Source organism: Castor canadensis, chromosome 1, assembly GCF_047511655.1.
Source record: "Castor canadensis chromosome 1, mCasCan1.hap1v2, whole genome shotgun sequence".
Lineage (NCBI taxonomy): Eukaryota > Metazoa > Chordata > Mammalia > Rodentia > Castoridae > Castor > Castor canadensis.
In genome coordinates this window covers 121,619,348-121,632,056 of record NC_133386.1, presented here as the reverse complement: position 1 = coordinate 121,632,056, position 12,709 = coordinate 121,619,348, and the positions used below count along the sequence as shown (strand labels likewise).

Genomic DNA, 12,709 nt, shown 5'->3' with positions numbered 1-12,709 from the left:
GAGAGGTCTTCCATCTTCTAGTGCTTGCTTTCTTCAAGGTTTTATAGTTTTCATTGTAGAGCTCTTTCACCTCCTTGGTTAAGTTTATATCTAGGTATTTAATTTTTTGAGGTTATTGTGAATGAGATTGTTTTTCTGATTTATTCTCAGCCTGTTAATTGTTGCTATATATAAAAGCTACTGGTTTTTGTATGCCAATTTTTTATCCTGCCTTGTTGCTGAAAGTGTTTATCAAATCTTAGGAGTTTTTGGTGGACTCTTTAGGGTCTTTTAAGTGTAGAATATCACATCATCTACAAATAGAGGTAATTTGACTTTTTCCTTCCCTTTTAAATCTTTTATTTTTCTCTTGCCGTATTGCTCTGTACACCATTCTTTTTCATCTTTCTGCATGTATGTGTTATATATGTATATATGCATTTTATTATTTTATATATGTGTATACAGGATAAAAGCCAAAGTGCTTCCCATGGCCTCACGATCCTGACTAGTTTCTGACTTCTTGCTCCTGACTTATCTCTCTCCAGCCACACTAAACACAGACACATTCCCACCTCAGGGCTGGTTGGAAAGTATTTTCTAATGGCATACCTACATTGTTTCTTTTTTACTTCCTTTGGGTATTTATTCAAATGTCACCTTCTTGGTGAGAACTTTCCCAGTCATTCAATTTATGATTTAATACTCTATCTCTCTAGCCTTGCATGGCATTTATCATGATGAAATATACTGCAGAGTTCACTTATTTATCTTGTTACTGGTTGTCATCAGAATGATAATTTCATGTGGACAGAGATTGTGTGTGTGTGTTTGTTTGCACTGGATTTCCTGTGTCTAGAAGACTGCACATGGTAAGCATTCAGTATGTTTTTGTGGAATGAAATAAATTTTATTCCCATTGCACAGAATTGGTAACTGAAGATTTCCAAGATTACATAGCTTATCCGGTGGTCAGTCACCTTATTTATAAGCAACAAAGCTGGATTCAAATCCAGCTTTATTTAACAAAGTATAGGTTCTTAACCTCAATGCATAGAGCTGGTCTGAAGATAAACACTGAGATTCACTGTTCTTTATCTTATGATTAGGCTTGTCTCTAAAATTATCATTGCAATAGAGGCCAGATTGTATTAAACATTAAAACATTAACCAATGTTTCACTGGTTTTATAGCTTTTCATCACCAGGTTGTCAGAAAAATGACAATGAAATGAAGCCCAAAACATCTCCAGCCCCTACTTGCCAGGATCATAAAAAGGCAGGACAGGTACGGTATCTTCAAACAAATAAGTGCCAGTCAGAAGCTTTCTCTAACTTATTTTTCTCAGCGTTCTGGGACTCGCTCTTTCTTAATTATAATATATGGGGATGAGTCAAGTACTCAGGACCCCAAAATGTGGTAAATCTACTACTCAGAATCTATTAGTAAACAGAAATAGTGTTGGGAAGTCTTTTCTAATTTTCAGCTGCTCTTGTCAGTTTCAGTGAGAATTCAGTAAATCCTTTTGATTATTTGTGAGATCTGCTCCTCAAATCTCATTTTCCTAGTTGTCACTAATAATATTCTTTTATAAAGTATATTTCTTGACATACTTTAAGAGAGTTGTGAAGGGAATGTGAAGGCAAAAAGTAAAATGCAAAAATTAATTTGTCCTAAAATTTGGGATTGTAGGAAATGTGCTATGTTTGTTTGCAACGAGCACAACGAAATTCCCCATTGTACTACAATGAGGAGAGGAGGAGGAGAGAGACAGAAGATGAGCAGCTCATACAGCAGTACCAAATGCTGAAAGACAAGGAGGCTTTCTTCAAACAGCAGGTAGTCCAACACCTCAATCAAAAAGGGTTTAGTATGGGAGAGTAGATCTTGATCAAACTTCACTTAATATGCTCCAGCAAGTACCTGTATTGTAACACAGCTAATTGTTTATATACTGCTGGACTAAAACTTGAGCTGTATGCAAGTTTTCACTAATAATAAACAACTCTCGGGTGGATGCCATGTAGTTGAATGTTGGTACATAGCACTGATTTTTTTTTTTATCCCGGATGGACTGAATTTTAAAGGTGGAATTTTTGGATTTATGCTGCTTTATTTCTGATTTCTGATCAAATACAAACCTAGTCAAATTTTTACCTTTCAAATTCATGGCCCATCTCAAGCAAGGAAGGACAGAATGACACCTTTATATTTGCTCTATCCTGATTTCTGTGGTCTCTAATACCGCCTTTCTTGCACTTGTGATATAATCTGCCATTCCTTCCTTTTTTAGTTTTTTTGTTTGTTTGTTTCATTTTTTTGGTGATACCGGGGTTTGAACTCAGGGTCTCACGCTTGCTAGGCAGGCGCTCTACCATTTGAGCCATTCTATCAATCCTTCCATTCCTTCTTAAGATCCTTGTAGTGATGATGTTCAAAGTCCAAGAATGGGAAATAAAAGACCTCTCCTCACTGACTTCTATAAATCTATTAAGACACCAGAAAAGACCACTGCCTCCAAAAAGGTTTCTATCTTGGTTGGATTATGTTAATGCCATAGAACAAAAAGTTTTAAAAGCTCTATTTTAATTTGTGATTAAAATTTTGAAAATTGTTTTTGCAATAGATGAAAAGTCTGGCGAATAGAGAACAAAATCAGAAAAATGCTGCCTATAATCTTGGAGTTGCTGAAGCTATAAGAAATCACAAGAATGAGAAACCTGAATTTTATGTAAGAATCCCTATAAAATTTCTATTGCTAACAGCTGGCCCGCCTGTGAGACTTTAGAGAACCACTCCCTGTGCTGAAGAATACAGAGTTGAAAAGTGGGCTCTGCAAGGTTGAAGCTTTATTCTAGGGCATGGACTGTCCAGTGCCTCCCTCCACATGGTTCCCAGTCACAACACAGTTCTAGTTAATCAGTTCAGCTCTTGTTATATTATACTATAATATATTATATATATTATACTCATTGTCAACCAGGTCCTGGGACAGGTGGGAGGGGCAGTATACAAAAGTCCAACCCTAGGATCTAAAGAGAACTGGCAGAATCGGCATCACCAATTTCTGCTGGAGATGCAAAAATCTAGGGCCTTACCCCAGGTTTCTAGAGTGAGATCTACACTGGAATAAGATCCCAGGTCATTATGTGCCTCATTTTAGTTCTACTTAAATTTTTTTCTTTCCCTCCCACTATTTAGGTGGTCTGACATTCTGCCCACAAATATCATAAAGTATTTTTTCTTTATTCATTATTAAACAACATCAAACTCCTCTGGCCACGGTGCTGGCAGCTAGAAAATCAACTTTCTTCTTCTAAATAGATCTTGGTGTAGTTGGGGAGACAAAAAAAACATGATATAACAGTTATGACAAACTTTGAAAAGGGCACTCACTGTGTGAGCAAGGAGGAGTGTCATGTAATCCAGACCAGAGCTCTGGGAAGACTTCCTAACACGAAAGGGTAAGGTAAAGAAGTGAATGGAGGAAGAACATTCCAGGCAGGAAGCAGCAGAAAGGGAGAGCAAGAAGTGGGCATTTGATGTTTAGGCATGATAGCTCTATCTTCCTACATATAAAGCCTCAGACTATATTTATTTATACCTCCTCTTAGGTATATCTTTAGACATCTTAAACTTAAAGAAACCAAAAACAGAACTTTTGATTCCCTCCTCAATCTGTTTTTCTTTTTCTTCCTGTGTTATCGAGAGGCATCACTAGCAGCCAGCTACACAAATCCCATATTTAAGAGTGGTCTCCAGTTCCTCATTCTCTGACTTTCACATCCAACCATCTGCAAGGTCAGTTGCCTTTCCTACAAAATATGTCCAACACCTGGTCAAAACCTCTTCATCATCAATGTCTAAGACACAACCTGCTCCAAGACACCTTATAGACTGAACTTCTCCAGCACCTTTGACTCATCACTTGCGTTCTTGCTTTCCTACAGTCTGTCCTCAGTATGGCAGCCAAAGTGATCTTTCAGTATTTCTAACCGAAACACACCCCTGTCATGTTTAATTCCTCTAATAGCATTCCACTGAACTAAAATGAAATCCAGACTCCTCACTTTGCCCTATCACACCCCACACACTGGTCCTTTGCCTTTCTCTTTGGGCTCCTCAGCTTCTATTTCTCCTTGCTCACTACGCCTCAGCCACATGGCCCTCCTTTCTGCTCACTGGTCATGCCTCCTTTGTTCTGTATGGGACACAGGACCCACTGGTGTTCACAGTGGGGTGATTCAATCCATTTCATAAAGAAGCCTTCCCTAAGAACCAGACAATTTAACCCTATTCCCACCCTATCACTTGCTGTCATAGGGCTTCATAGCACTAGATTTAACTTTAAATGATGGATGTACTGTTTTCTTGTTCAGTGTCTATTTCCTGCACCTGAAAGCAGGCTGTGTAAGGGCAAGGATCTCTAATCTCAATTGTTTTTGGATTACCAGTGTCCAGAATGGCCTGTTCCCAGTAGATGCTTACTTCTCTTTCTTTCTTCCTCCTCTGTGACCTTGCTCGTGGTTTTGCACACACTTGGAATTCTTTCTTTCTTCCATCTGGATGTTGTAAGTGCTAGCTCAGGTCCGACATCGTGGAATCTTTTTCTTCTGTTCCAGAAAAGGGATTGTGAGCTCAGTTTAGCTCAGTTTCATCCTTGAATATGCTCATGTTATTCTGTGAGTTACCTCAGCACTAGGTGACCAACACGGGGCAAATGTTAGAAATTAAGAAATACTTTCTGATTGATTTTAATCTGATTATTAACTTTTTTTGATATTGTAGCATAAATGAATTGCTTTTCTTTCATTCTAGAAATCCTTCCTATTTGATAAACGACCCCTTAGTCCTGAGATTAATGCTCTTAGGCAAGAGGAATATTCCCAAAGTCTCCTGAGGCAAATGAATAACAGACGGGAAAAGGAAATAAATCAAAGACAAAACAGAGAGTTGATGGACCGCCTAGAACAAGTGCAACTCACAGAGGAGTGAGTTCAGCCAGACATACTCTGAAAAATGGATTCAAATTTTTTACGTGTAGTTAATTTCTATGTGGGATTAATTAGCATTGATAGTTTCACTGGAATCACTGTAACCATTTGAGCAAACTAACTATAGCTAACAGCTATTACCATAGCATAATTTCTCATTAGAAAAATGAAAAAGTCATCATTACTGTAATTATAGTAATGATTACAGTGTATAATTATTATAATTATATAGCACCATTTTGTATTGTGTTATGATCACTGATACTGGTAGATGGAGAAAGTAATTTGTCTTGAGCAGGCAATCTCCAGCTGTCAGATGCTCATGGCATTACTGAGGTTTTATTAAAAGTATGTAGGGTGTCCCACAGAACCTGAAAGCAGAAATGTATGGGAAACTCAGAAGGAACTGGAAAGCCACTCTATGTGGCTTACACCCACAGCTTCTTAGTTGACATTGTCTTTATTCCAGCTCAAACTTTGGGAATGTTAGTCTCAATTCCAGATTTTCAGAAGATATAATCTTATTTATCTGGGGCCTAAGATAGTTTCAGGGCCATGGAGTTCATATATGCCTAAGGGGGCCCACATTTCTGCTATTGAAGTCAGGAGAGCAATTGTGGAGATTAAAGAGTATATTTTTATGAAATGTATATATTACATTATACTCACTATAGTGAATGCTCCATATGGATTTTCTGGAAGTTGTGTGTAATGAATCATAAATTATAAGAGGAGAGATTATTTTTCTTAAAAAGGAATTTTAGTATGAATCAGCTTTATAGAATAAATAGTCACTTCTTGCTTTCTTATCTAGAGTTTTGAAAGAGCTGTGTGTGTGGGAGGGTGTTGGGGGGCACCTGGGTATAAGCAGATGACTGACTATCCTATCTGTCCTGTGTTCAACACATAGTCTACTAGCCTATAGATCTGAATTACCTTTTCTCTCTTAAAATGAAAGAGAGACAGAATGAGACATCAATGTTTATTTGTCATGTGAGCAAGACACTAAAGACTATAAAAGCAGTCCTCACACCTTTGCCTGTTCTTAAATGCCAGACTTGCTGCACAAAGAGCCAAATTTTTAAAAGAGAAGATGGAAGAAACACAGTGTTACAAGAGAGCTTTGGATGCACAGGTAAAGGGGCAATTATCATTGTTTTTTAAAATTATGCAGTGCATCAGTAGCATTCTATAAATATGTATATATTGTATAATGTTAAGAACAATCTTTTTTTTTCTTTTATTATTCATATGTGCATACAAGGCTTGGGTCATTTCACCCTCCTGCCCCCACCCCCTCCCTTACTACCCACTCCGCCCCCCCTCCCCCCAACCCCCTCAATACCAAGCAGAAACTATTTTGCCCTTATCTCTAATTTTGTTGTAGAGAGAGTATAAGCAATAATAGGAAGGAACAAGGGTTTTTGCTGGTTGAGATAAGGATAGCTATACAGGGCATTAACTCACATTGATTTCCTGTGCGTGCATGTTACCTTCTAGGTTAATTCTTTTTGATCTAACCTTTTCTCTAGTTCCTGTTCCCCTTTTCCTACTGGCCTCAGTTGCTTTTTAAGGTATCTGCTTTAGTTTCTCTGCGTTAAGGGCAACAAATGCTAGCTAATTTTTTAGGTGTCTTACCTATCCTCACCCCTCCCTTGTGTGCTCTTGCTTTTATCATGTGCTCATAGTCCAATCCCATTGTTGTGTTTGCCTTTGATCTAATGTCCACATATGAGGGAGAACATACAATTTTTGGTCTTTTGGGCCAGGCTAACCTCACTCAGCATGATGTTCTCCAATTCCATCCATTTACCAGCGAATGATAACATTTCGTTCTTCTTTATGGCTGCATAAAATTCCATCGTGTATAGATACCACATTTTCTTAATCCATTCGTCAGTGCTGGGGCATCTTGGCTGTTTCCATAACTTGGCTATTGTGAATAGTGCTGCAATAAACATGGGTGTGCAGGTGCCTCTGGAGTAACCTGTGTCACAGTCTTTTGGGTATATCCCCAAGAGTGGTATTGCTGGATCAAATGGTAGATAGATGTCTAGCTTTTTAAGTAGCCTCCAAATTTTTTTCCAGAGTGGTTGTACTAGTTTACATTCCCACCAACAGTGTAAGAGGGTTCCTTTTTCCCCATATCCTCACCAACACCTGTTGTTGGTGGTGTTGCTGATGATGGCTATTCTAACAGGGGTGAGGTGGAATCTTAGCGTGGTTTTAATTTGCATTTCCTTTATTGCTAGAGATGGTGAGCATTTTTTCATGTGTTTTTTTGGCCATTTGAATTTCTTCTTTTGAGAAAGTTCTGTTTAGTTCACGTGCCCATTTCTTTATTGGTTCATTAGTTTTGGGAGAATTTAGTTTTTTAAGTTCCCTATATATTCTGGTAATCAGTCCTTTGTCTGATGTATAGTTGGGAAATATTTTCTCCCACTCTGTGGGTGTTCTCTTCAGTTTAGAGACCATTTCTTTTGATGAACAGAAGCTTTTTAGCTTTATGAGGTCCCATTTATCTATGCTATCTCTTAGTTGCTGTGCTGCTGGGGTTTCATTGAGAAAGTTGTTAAGAACAATCTTAAGAGTTATGCATTTGGTGTTTTTTGAGCCCCTTATTCTTTCCTGTAAGGTACTGATACTCTATTCTAGAATTGTGCACAAAGTTTATTTCCTGATTGAATTATAATCATCTTTATGTGTGTCCTTGTTTCAGATAAAGAACAAATCCTCTCGGTTGCCCATGTTTGAGCCAGACTCCCTTGAGCCCATCTTTGATAACAGTGAGAGTCAATTGATGGCAGAAAAGCGAAAGCGAGAACAGAATTGTATGAAGCACCAGCTGGAGGCAGCTGCTGACCACAAGAGGAAAGCCATCCTGAACCAGCTGATCGATCAGAGGCGGGATCTGCAGATGCTTCAGAGGACACACATAGAGTAAGGAAGGAGACCCCCTACTTTCCCTCTATCAGTCTCTCTCTCTCTCTGTTCACCTCATCTCTCTCTCTCTCTCTCTCTCTCTCTCTCTCTCTCACACACACACACACACACACACACTAGCAGAGAAGTAAGACTAATAACTAACATATTGAGGAGTTACTTAAGGAAGACATTGTTCTAAGGTCATTACATGCTTCATTTTGTTTTACCCTTTCAATTCATCTTATGAAAAAATGTTATAAATAATAAAAAGGAAATCCTCTCTTGATCTCGTTTTTCCCTTTAGTCACCTCCCTATATTTTCCTTCTCCTTCTCTTCCTCCTTTTTTGTGTGCTAGGGATCGAGCTCAGGATCTTCCATATGCTAGCAAGTGCTCTACCACTGAGCTACATTCTCAGCCAGAACAACTTGAAAGAGTTTTTCTTACGAGCGTTACCCATTGGAGGCCCAGTATGAGCCACAAATGTGATGTAATGCTCAGATGGACTCAGGCATGACACTTGGGCCCTTTCTCAACTTCCACTAAATTCCTCTCCCATTGTGAGGGCAGTGGTGAAGGTGGTGGTGGGAGGCAGAGAAAGATTTTATACCATAGCAGTGCACATATTTTTAAGTTTAAACATCAGACATCCAGTTTATTACAATGCCCAAATAGTTTATTAAAATGTCCAGTGGGGAATTTTTAAAGGTCCTAACTGGCTTTCTATTTTGCCACATCTTCCTGGTTCCTTCCTAGCCTTTCTATAATCCATATCTCCTGCTCCATACCTCCATACCAGATCACCACAGAGAACTCCAGTTTTTTCTTTGCCAATGTTTAGTAATTCTTAGATCCTTATTAGCCAAAATTATCAAGGTGTTCCAAAAAGGAGTTCCAAAAAGGATTCTGTCCAAAGGAATCCACTGTTTTAGAAGCCAGTTGTATTTATAAAAAAGTGATTTTATTACATTTTTATAAGTTTTATAAATGGTCAGTGGATAGTGAATAGGGTGTTGGTTTCTTTATCAATTATGGATAATGTAAGCATCTATCTCCAGATGGTTGAGAGTTAATTAAATAATTCTTGTAAGTAACTTAGTGTAGTGCCGACTCAGAGTAAGTGTTCAGTTAAGGGTAGTGATTACTGTTACAAGGTGAGAAACTGAGGGAGAGGCAATTCTTTTTCTGGGTTATAAATCAGCATAACATTTCTGTTATGTTCCATACCAAGTAGGCCCAGACATAAAAACCCAAGTAGAATAGTAGGTTGAAGATGGAGGACACAATGATAAGGTGGGGGGTTGGTTGTTGGTAGAGAGGAATGGTCAAGTCCAATGCAGGACAGAGTCTCGTATGCTTCCAGGACAATGTATACTTGTATGCCTGTATATTTGCTAAACTGTTGAAATGTTTTCACATTCACCAATCAGTAACTGTTGTTCCAAGACCCAGAAGTGCACCTCTGTTGCCCAGGATGTCCCAACCCCTCCCTGGTACCCCCATCTCCCCTCCCCACCTTATTACACCTAAAGGATGAGTATCTGGGGCCCCCAGACCACTTCTGGGGTCCATTCTGATTGGTTGGTGTGGTTCTGTCACTTTACCAGTTGTATGATATTGGGTAGGTTATATACTTCTGAGGGTGTTGGTTTCTTTATCAATTATGGATGATGTAAGCATCTATCTCCAGATGGTTGAGAGTTAATTAAATAATTCTTGAAAGTAACTTAGTGTAGTGACGACTCAGAGTAAGTGTTCAGTTAAGGGTAGCGATTACTGTTACAAGTTGAGCAACTGAGGGAGAGGCAATTCTTTTTCTGGGTTATAAATCAGCATAATATTTCTCTATTATAGTAACTTAAGTAGGTGGGACTGTCCTTATCTGTGGTCCTCCTGAGAGATGACTCCGCACAGGTAATTATTACTGATCTCAGGATAGAACACAGAGTAATTTTGAACATTTTTCTGAGGGCAGAGGGTCATAAAAGCCTTTTCAAGAGGAAATAAAAGAGGTTACAGAAAAGGCCAGACTCTGTGGAGAGTGGTGGTGAGAATCAACAGCCAGGCAAAGTGTGGTGTGGTGAAGAGCCAGGGCCCCACTATCCATGACGTAGGTGACTGGAAATGCCTATGCTATGGGGTTATGCCCATGGCTTTGATTCTGCTTCCTGTGCCATAATTCTGAGAGTCTGTAAAATTTACTCTAGTTTTCTCCCTGAGCATGCTGTTTTATTTTCAGCAGATTCCATGGTTTTGAAATCACAAAATATGCTGTTTCCAGATTAAAAGATTATACTGTAATAATCCTAAAAGGCACTGTCCTCTCTTTGGACAGTGGAGAGGAGAGATGGTTACAGCCTAAGAAGATTTGTGAACACATAAATGCGCCAGAGGGAAGGCATAGCTTTTCTACTGATTTTTTTTTCAGTATTGGGGTTTGAACTCAGAATCTTATGTTTGCTAGGCAGGCACTCTACCACTGAGCCATGCCTCTAGCCCCCCTTTTTTTGCTGTAATTATTTTTCAAGTAGGGTCTCATATTTTTTCCTGAGCTGACCTGGACTGTGGTGCTCCTACCTGTGCCTTCTGTGTAGCTAGGATCACAGGTACACACCACCACAGTCAGCTTATTGATTGAGATGGGGTCTTGCTAACTTTATTCCTGGGCCTGGCTTCAAACCATAATCCTCCCAGTTTTTGCCTCCCAAGTAGCTGGGATTGAGCCCTTGTGTGTGGCCACTTTTTTTTTTAAATCAACTTTATTGAGATAATTGGCATGTAATAAACTGTATGTACTTAAAGTGTGATGTTGATGAGTGTGACATATGTATGCATCCACTCATGAAGCCATCACCACAATCAAGATAATGTACACATCTGTCGAGTTTCCTTATGCCATGTTGTAATTTCTCCCTTCACCTCTGCTGCTCCTGACCTCATCCTCAAGCAACCACTGACTTGCCTTCCATCATTTTAGGTCAATTTTCATTTCCTACGGTTTTATATAAGTGGAACCATATAATATATATTCTTTTTGTCTGGCTTCTTTCAATCTGAGTCATTATTTTGAAATTCACCCAAGTTGTTGTGCGTAGCAATGTTTCTATTTTTTTTATTGCTGAATAATATTTCATTGCATAAATTCCATACTTAGTTCATTCATTCATCTGTTGATGGCCATTTAGGATATTTCTGGGTTTTGACTATTATAAGTAAAGCTACTCTGAACATTTGTGTATAATTCTTTGAATGGATATAAGGCTCTTTTTGTCTTGAATAAATGCCTAGAAGTGGCATGGCCCATATATGGTAGTAGGTTTAACTTTTAAAGAAGTGTCACACTGTTTTCAAAGTGGTTATATTATTTCACATTCTTAACCAGTAGTACATGACGTCTTAGTACCTCTCCATCTTCACCAACGCTTGATATGATCAGTCATTTCACTGTTAGCTATTTGAAAAGGTGTGTAGTGGTAACTCATGCTTTAATTTGCTTTTTTTTTTTTTTGCTGTTGTTCATTTCTTCACATGTGCATACATTGTTTGGGTCATTTCTCTACCCAGTCCCCCCTCCCTGACCCTTTGCCCCCCCCACACCCTTCCCTCCCTTCCCCCCTCAGTTCCAGGCAGGTCCTGTTCTGCCCTTATCACTGATTTTGTTGAAGAAAAGACACAAGCATAAAAAGGAAGACAAAGCAGTTTTGCTAGTTGAGTTAAGGATAGCTATACAGAGAGATTCCTACTATTGCTCTCATGTACCCATGTGTTACAACCCATGTCGATTCAACTCTAACTGATCTTTATGTTGGTTCCTGATCCCCTGCTCATGATAACCTGTCGTTTCTGTATTAGTTCCTCTGGAGTGAGGACATCAAACACTTTCATGTTTTGGGTTTTCTACCTATTCCTGTATCTCCCGTATGTGCTCTCCCCTTGTCATGTGATCCAAGTCCAACCACATTGCTGCATTTGCCTTAGATTTAAAGTCCGCATATGAGGGAGAACATACCATTTTTGGTCTTCTGAGCTTGGCTGACCTTGCTCAGAATGATATTCTCCAGTTCCATCTATTTACCTGCAAATGATAAGATTTCATTTTTCTTCATGGTTGAGTAAAATTCCATTGTGTACAAGTACCACATTTTCTTGATCCATTTATCAGTAGTGGGGCATCTTTGTTGTTTCCATACTTGGCTATTGTAAATAGTACTGCAATAAACATGGGTGTGTAGGTGCCTCTGGAGTAACCTGTGTCGCATTCCTTTCAGTATATTCCCAGGAGTGGGATTGCTGGATCATATGGCAGGTCTGTGTTTAGATTTTTAACAAGTCTCCAAATATTTTTCCAGAGTGGTTGCACTAGCTTACATTCCCACCAGCAGTGTACAAGGGTTCCTTTTTCCCCACATCCTCGCCAACACCTGTTGTTGTTGGTGTTTTCAATGATGGCTATTCTAACAGGGGTGAGGTGGAATCTTAGTGTGGTTAATTTGCTTTTAATTGAAATTTTCATTTAACTTCTCTAATGACTTATGATGTTCAGAATCATTTTTACGTGCCTATTTGGCATTTCTGCATCTTCTTAGGTTGCATCCTGAAGCATCTGTTCAAATCTTTTGTTCTTTTTTTTCTTCACAGTTTTGGGGATCCAACCCAGGGCATTGTACATACTAGGCAAGTGCTCTTAATATTGAACCACCTTTCTCAGCAGTGCTTATTATATTTTTTAAAAATTGAGTTATTTCTTACTGTTGAGTTTTGAAATTCTAAATATGCCTAAGAGGAAGATGTCCTTCTCACGTTTTATTTTAT

At 38.8% G+C, this 12,709-nt stretch overlaps 1 protein-coding gene across 2 annotated transcripts in view; it reads left to right on the top strand.

Moving 5' to 3' along the window:
- Nucleotides 1-12,709, top strand: part of Ccdc81 (coiled-coil domain containing 81) — a 49,492-nt gene that overhangs the window by 24,907 nt on the left and 11,876 nt on the right. For both annotated transcript variants that reach the window (XM_074066040.1, XM_074066030.1), the window contains 6 exons: nucleotides 1,173-1,266; nucleotides 1,672-1,818; nucleotides 2,606-2,710; nucleotides 4,798-4,970; nucleotides 6,030-6,108; nucleotides 7,693-7,913. In XM_074066040.1, the coding sequence (XP_073922141.1) occupies nucleotides 1,173-1,266; nucleotides 1,672-1,818; nucleotides 2,606-2,710; nucleotides 4,798-4,970; nucleotides 6,030-6,108; nucleotides 7,693-7,913 (819 nt within the window). The remainder of the gene's footprint in view (nucleotides 1-1,172; nucleotides 1,267-1,671; nucleotides 1,819-2,605; nucleotides 2,711-4,797; nucleotides 4,971-6,029; nucleotides 6,109-7,692; nucleotides 7,914-12,709) is intronic.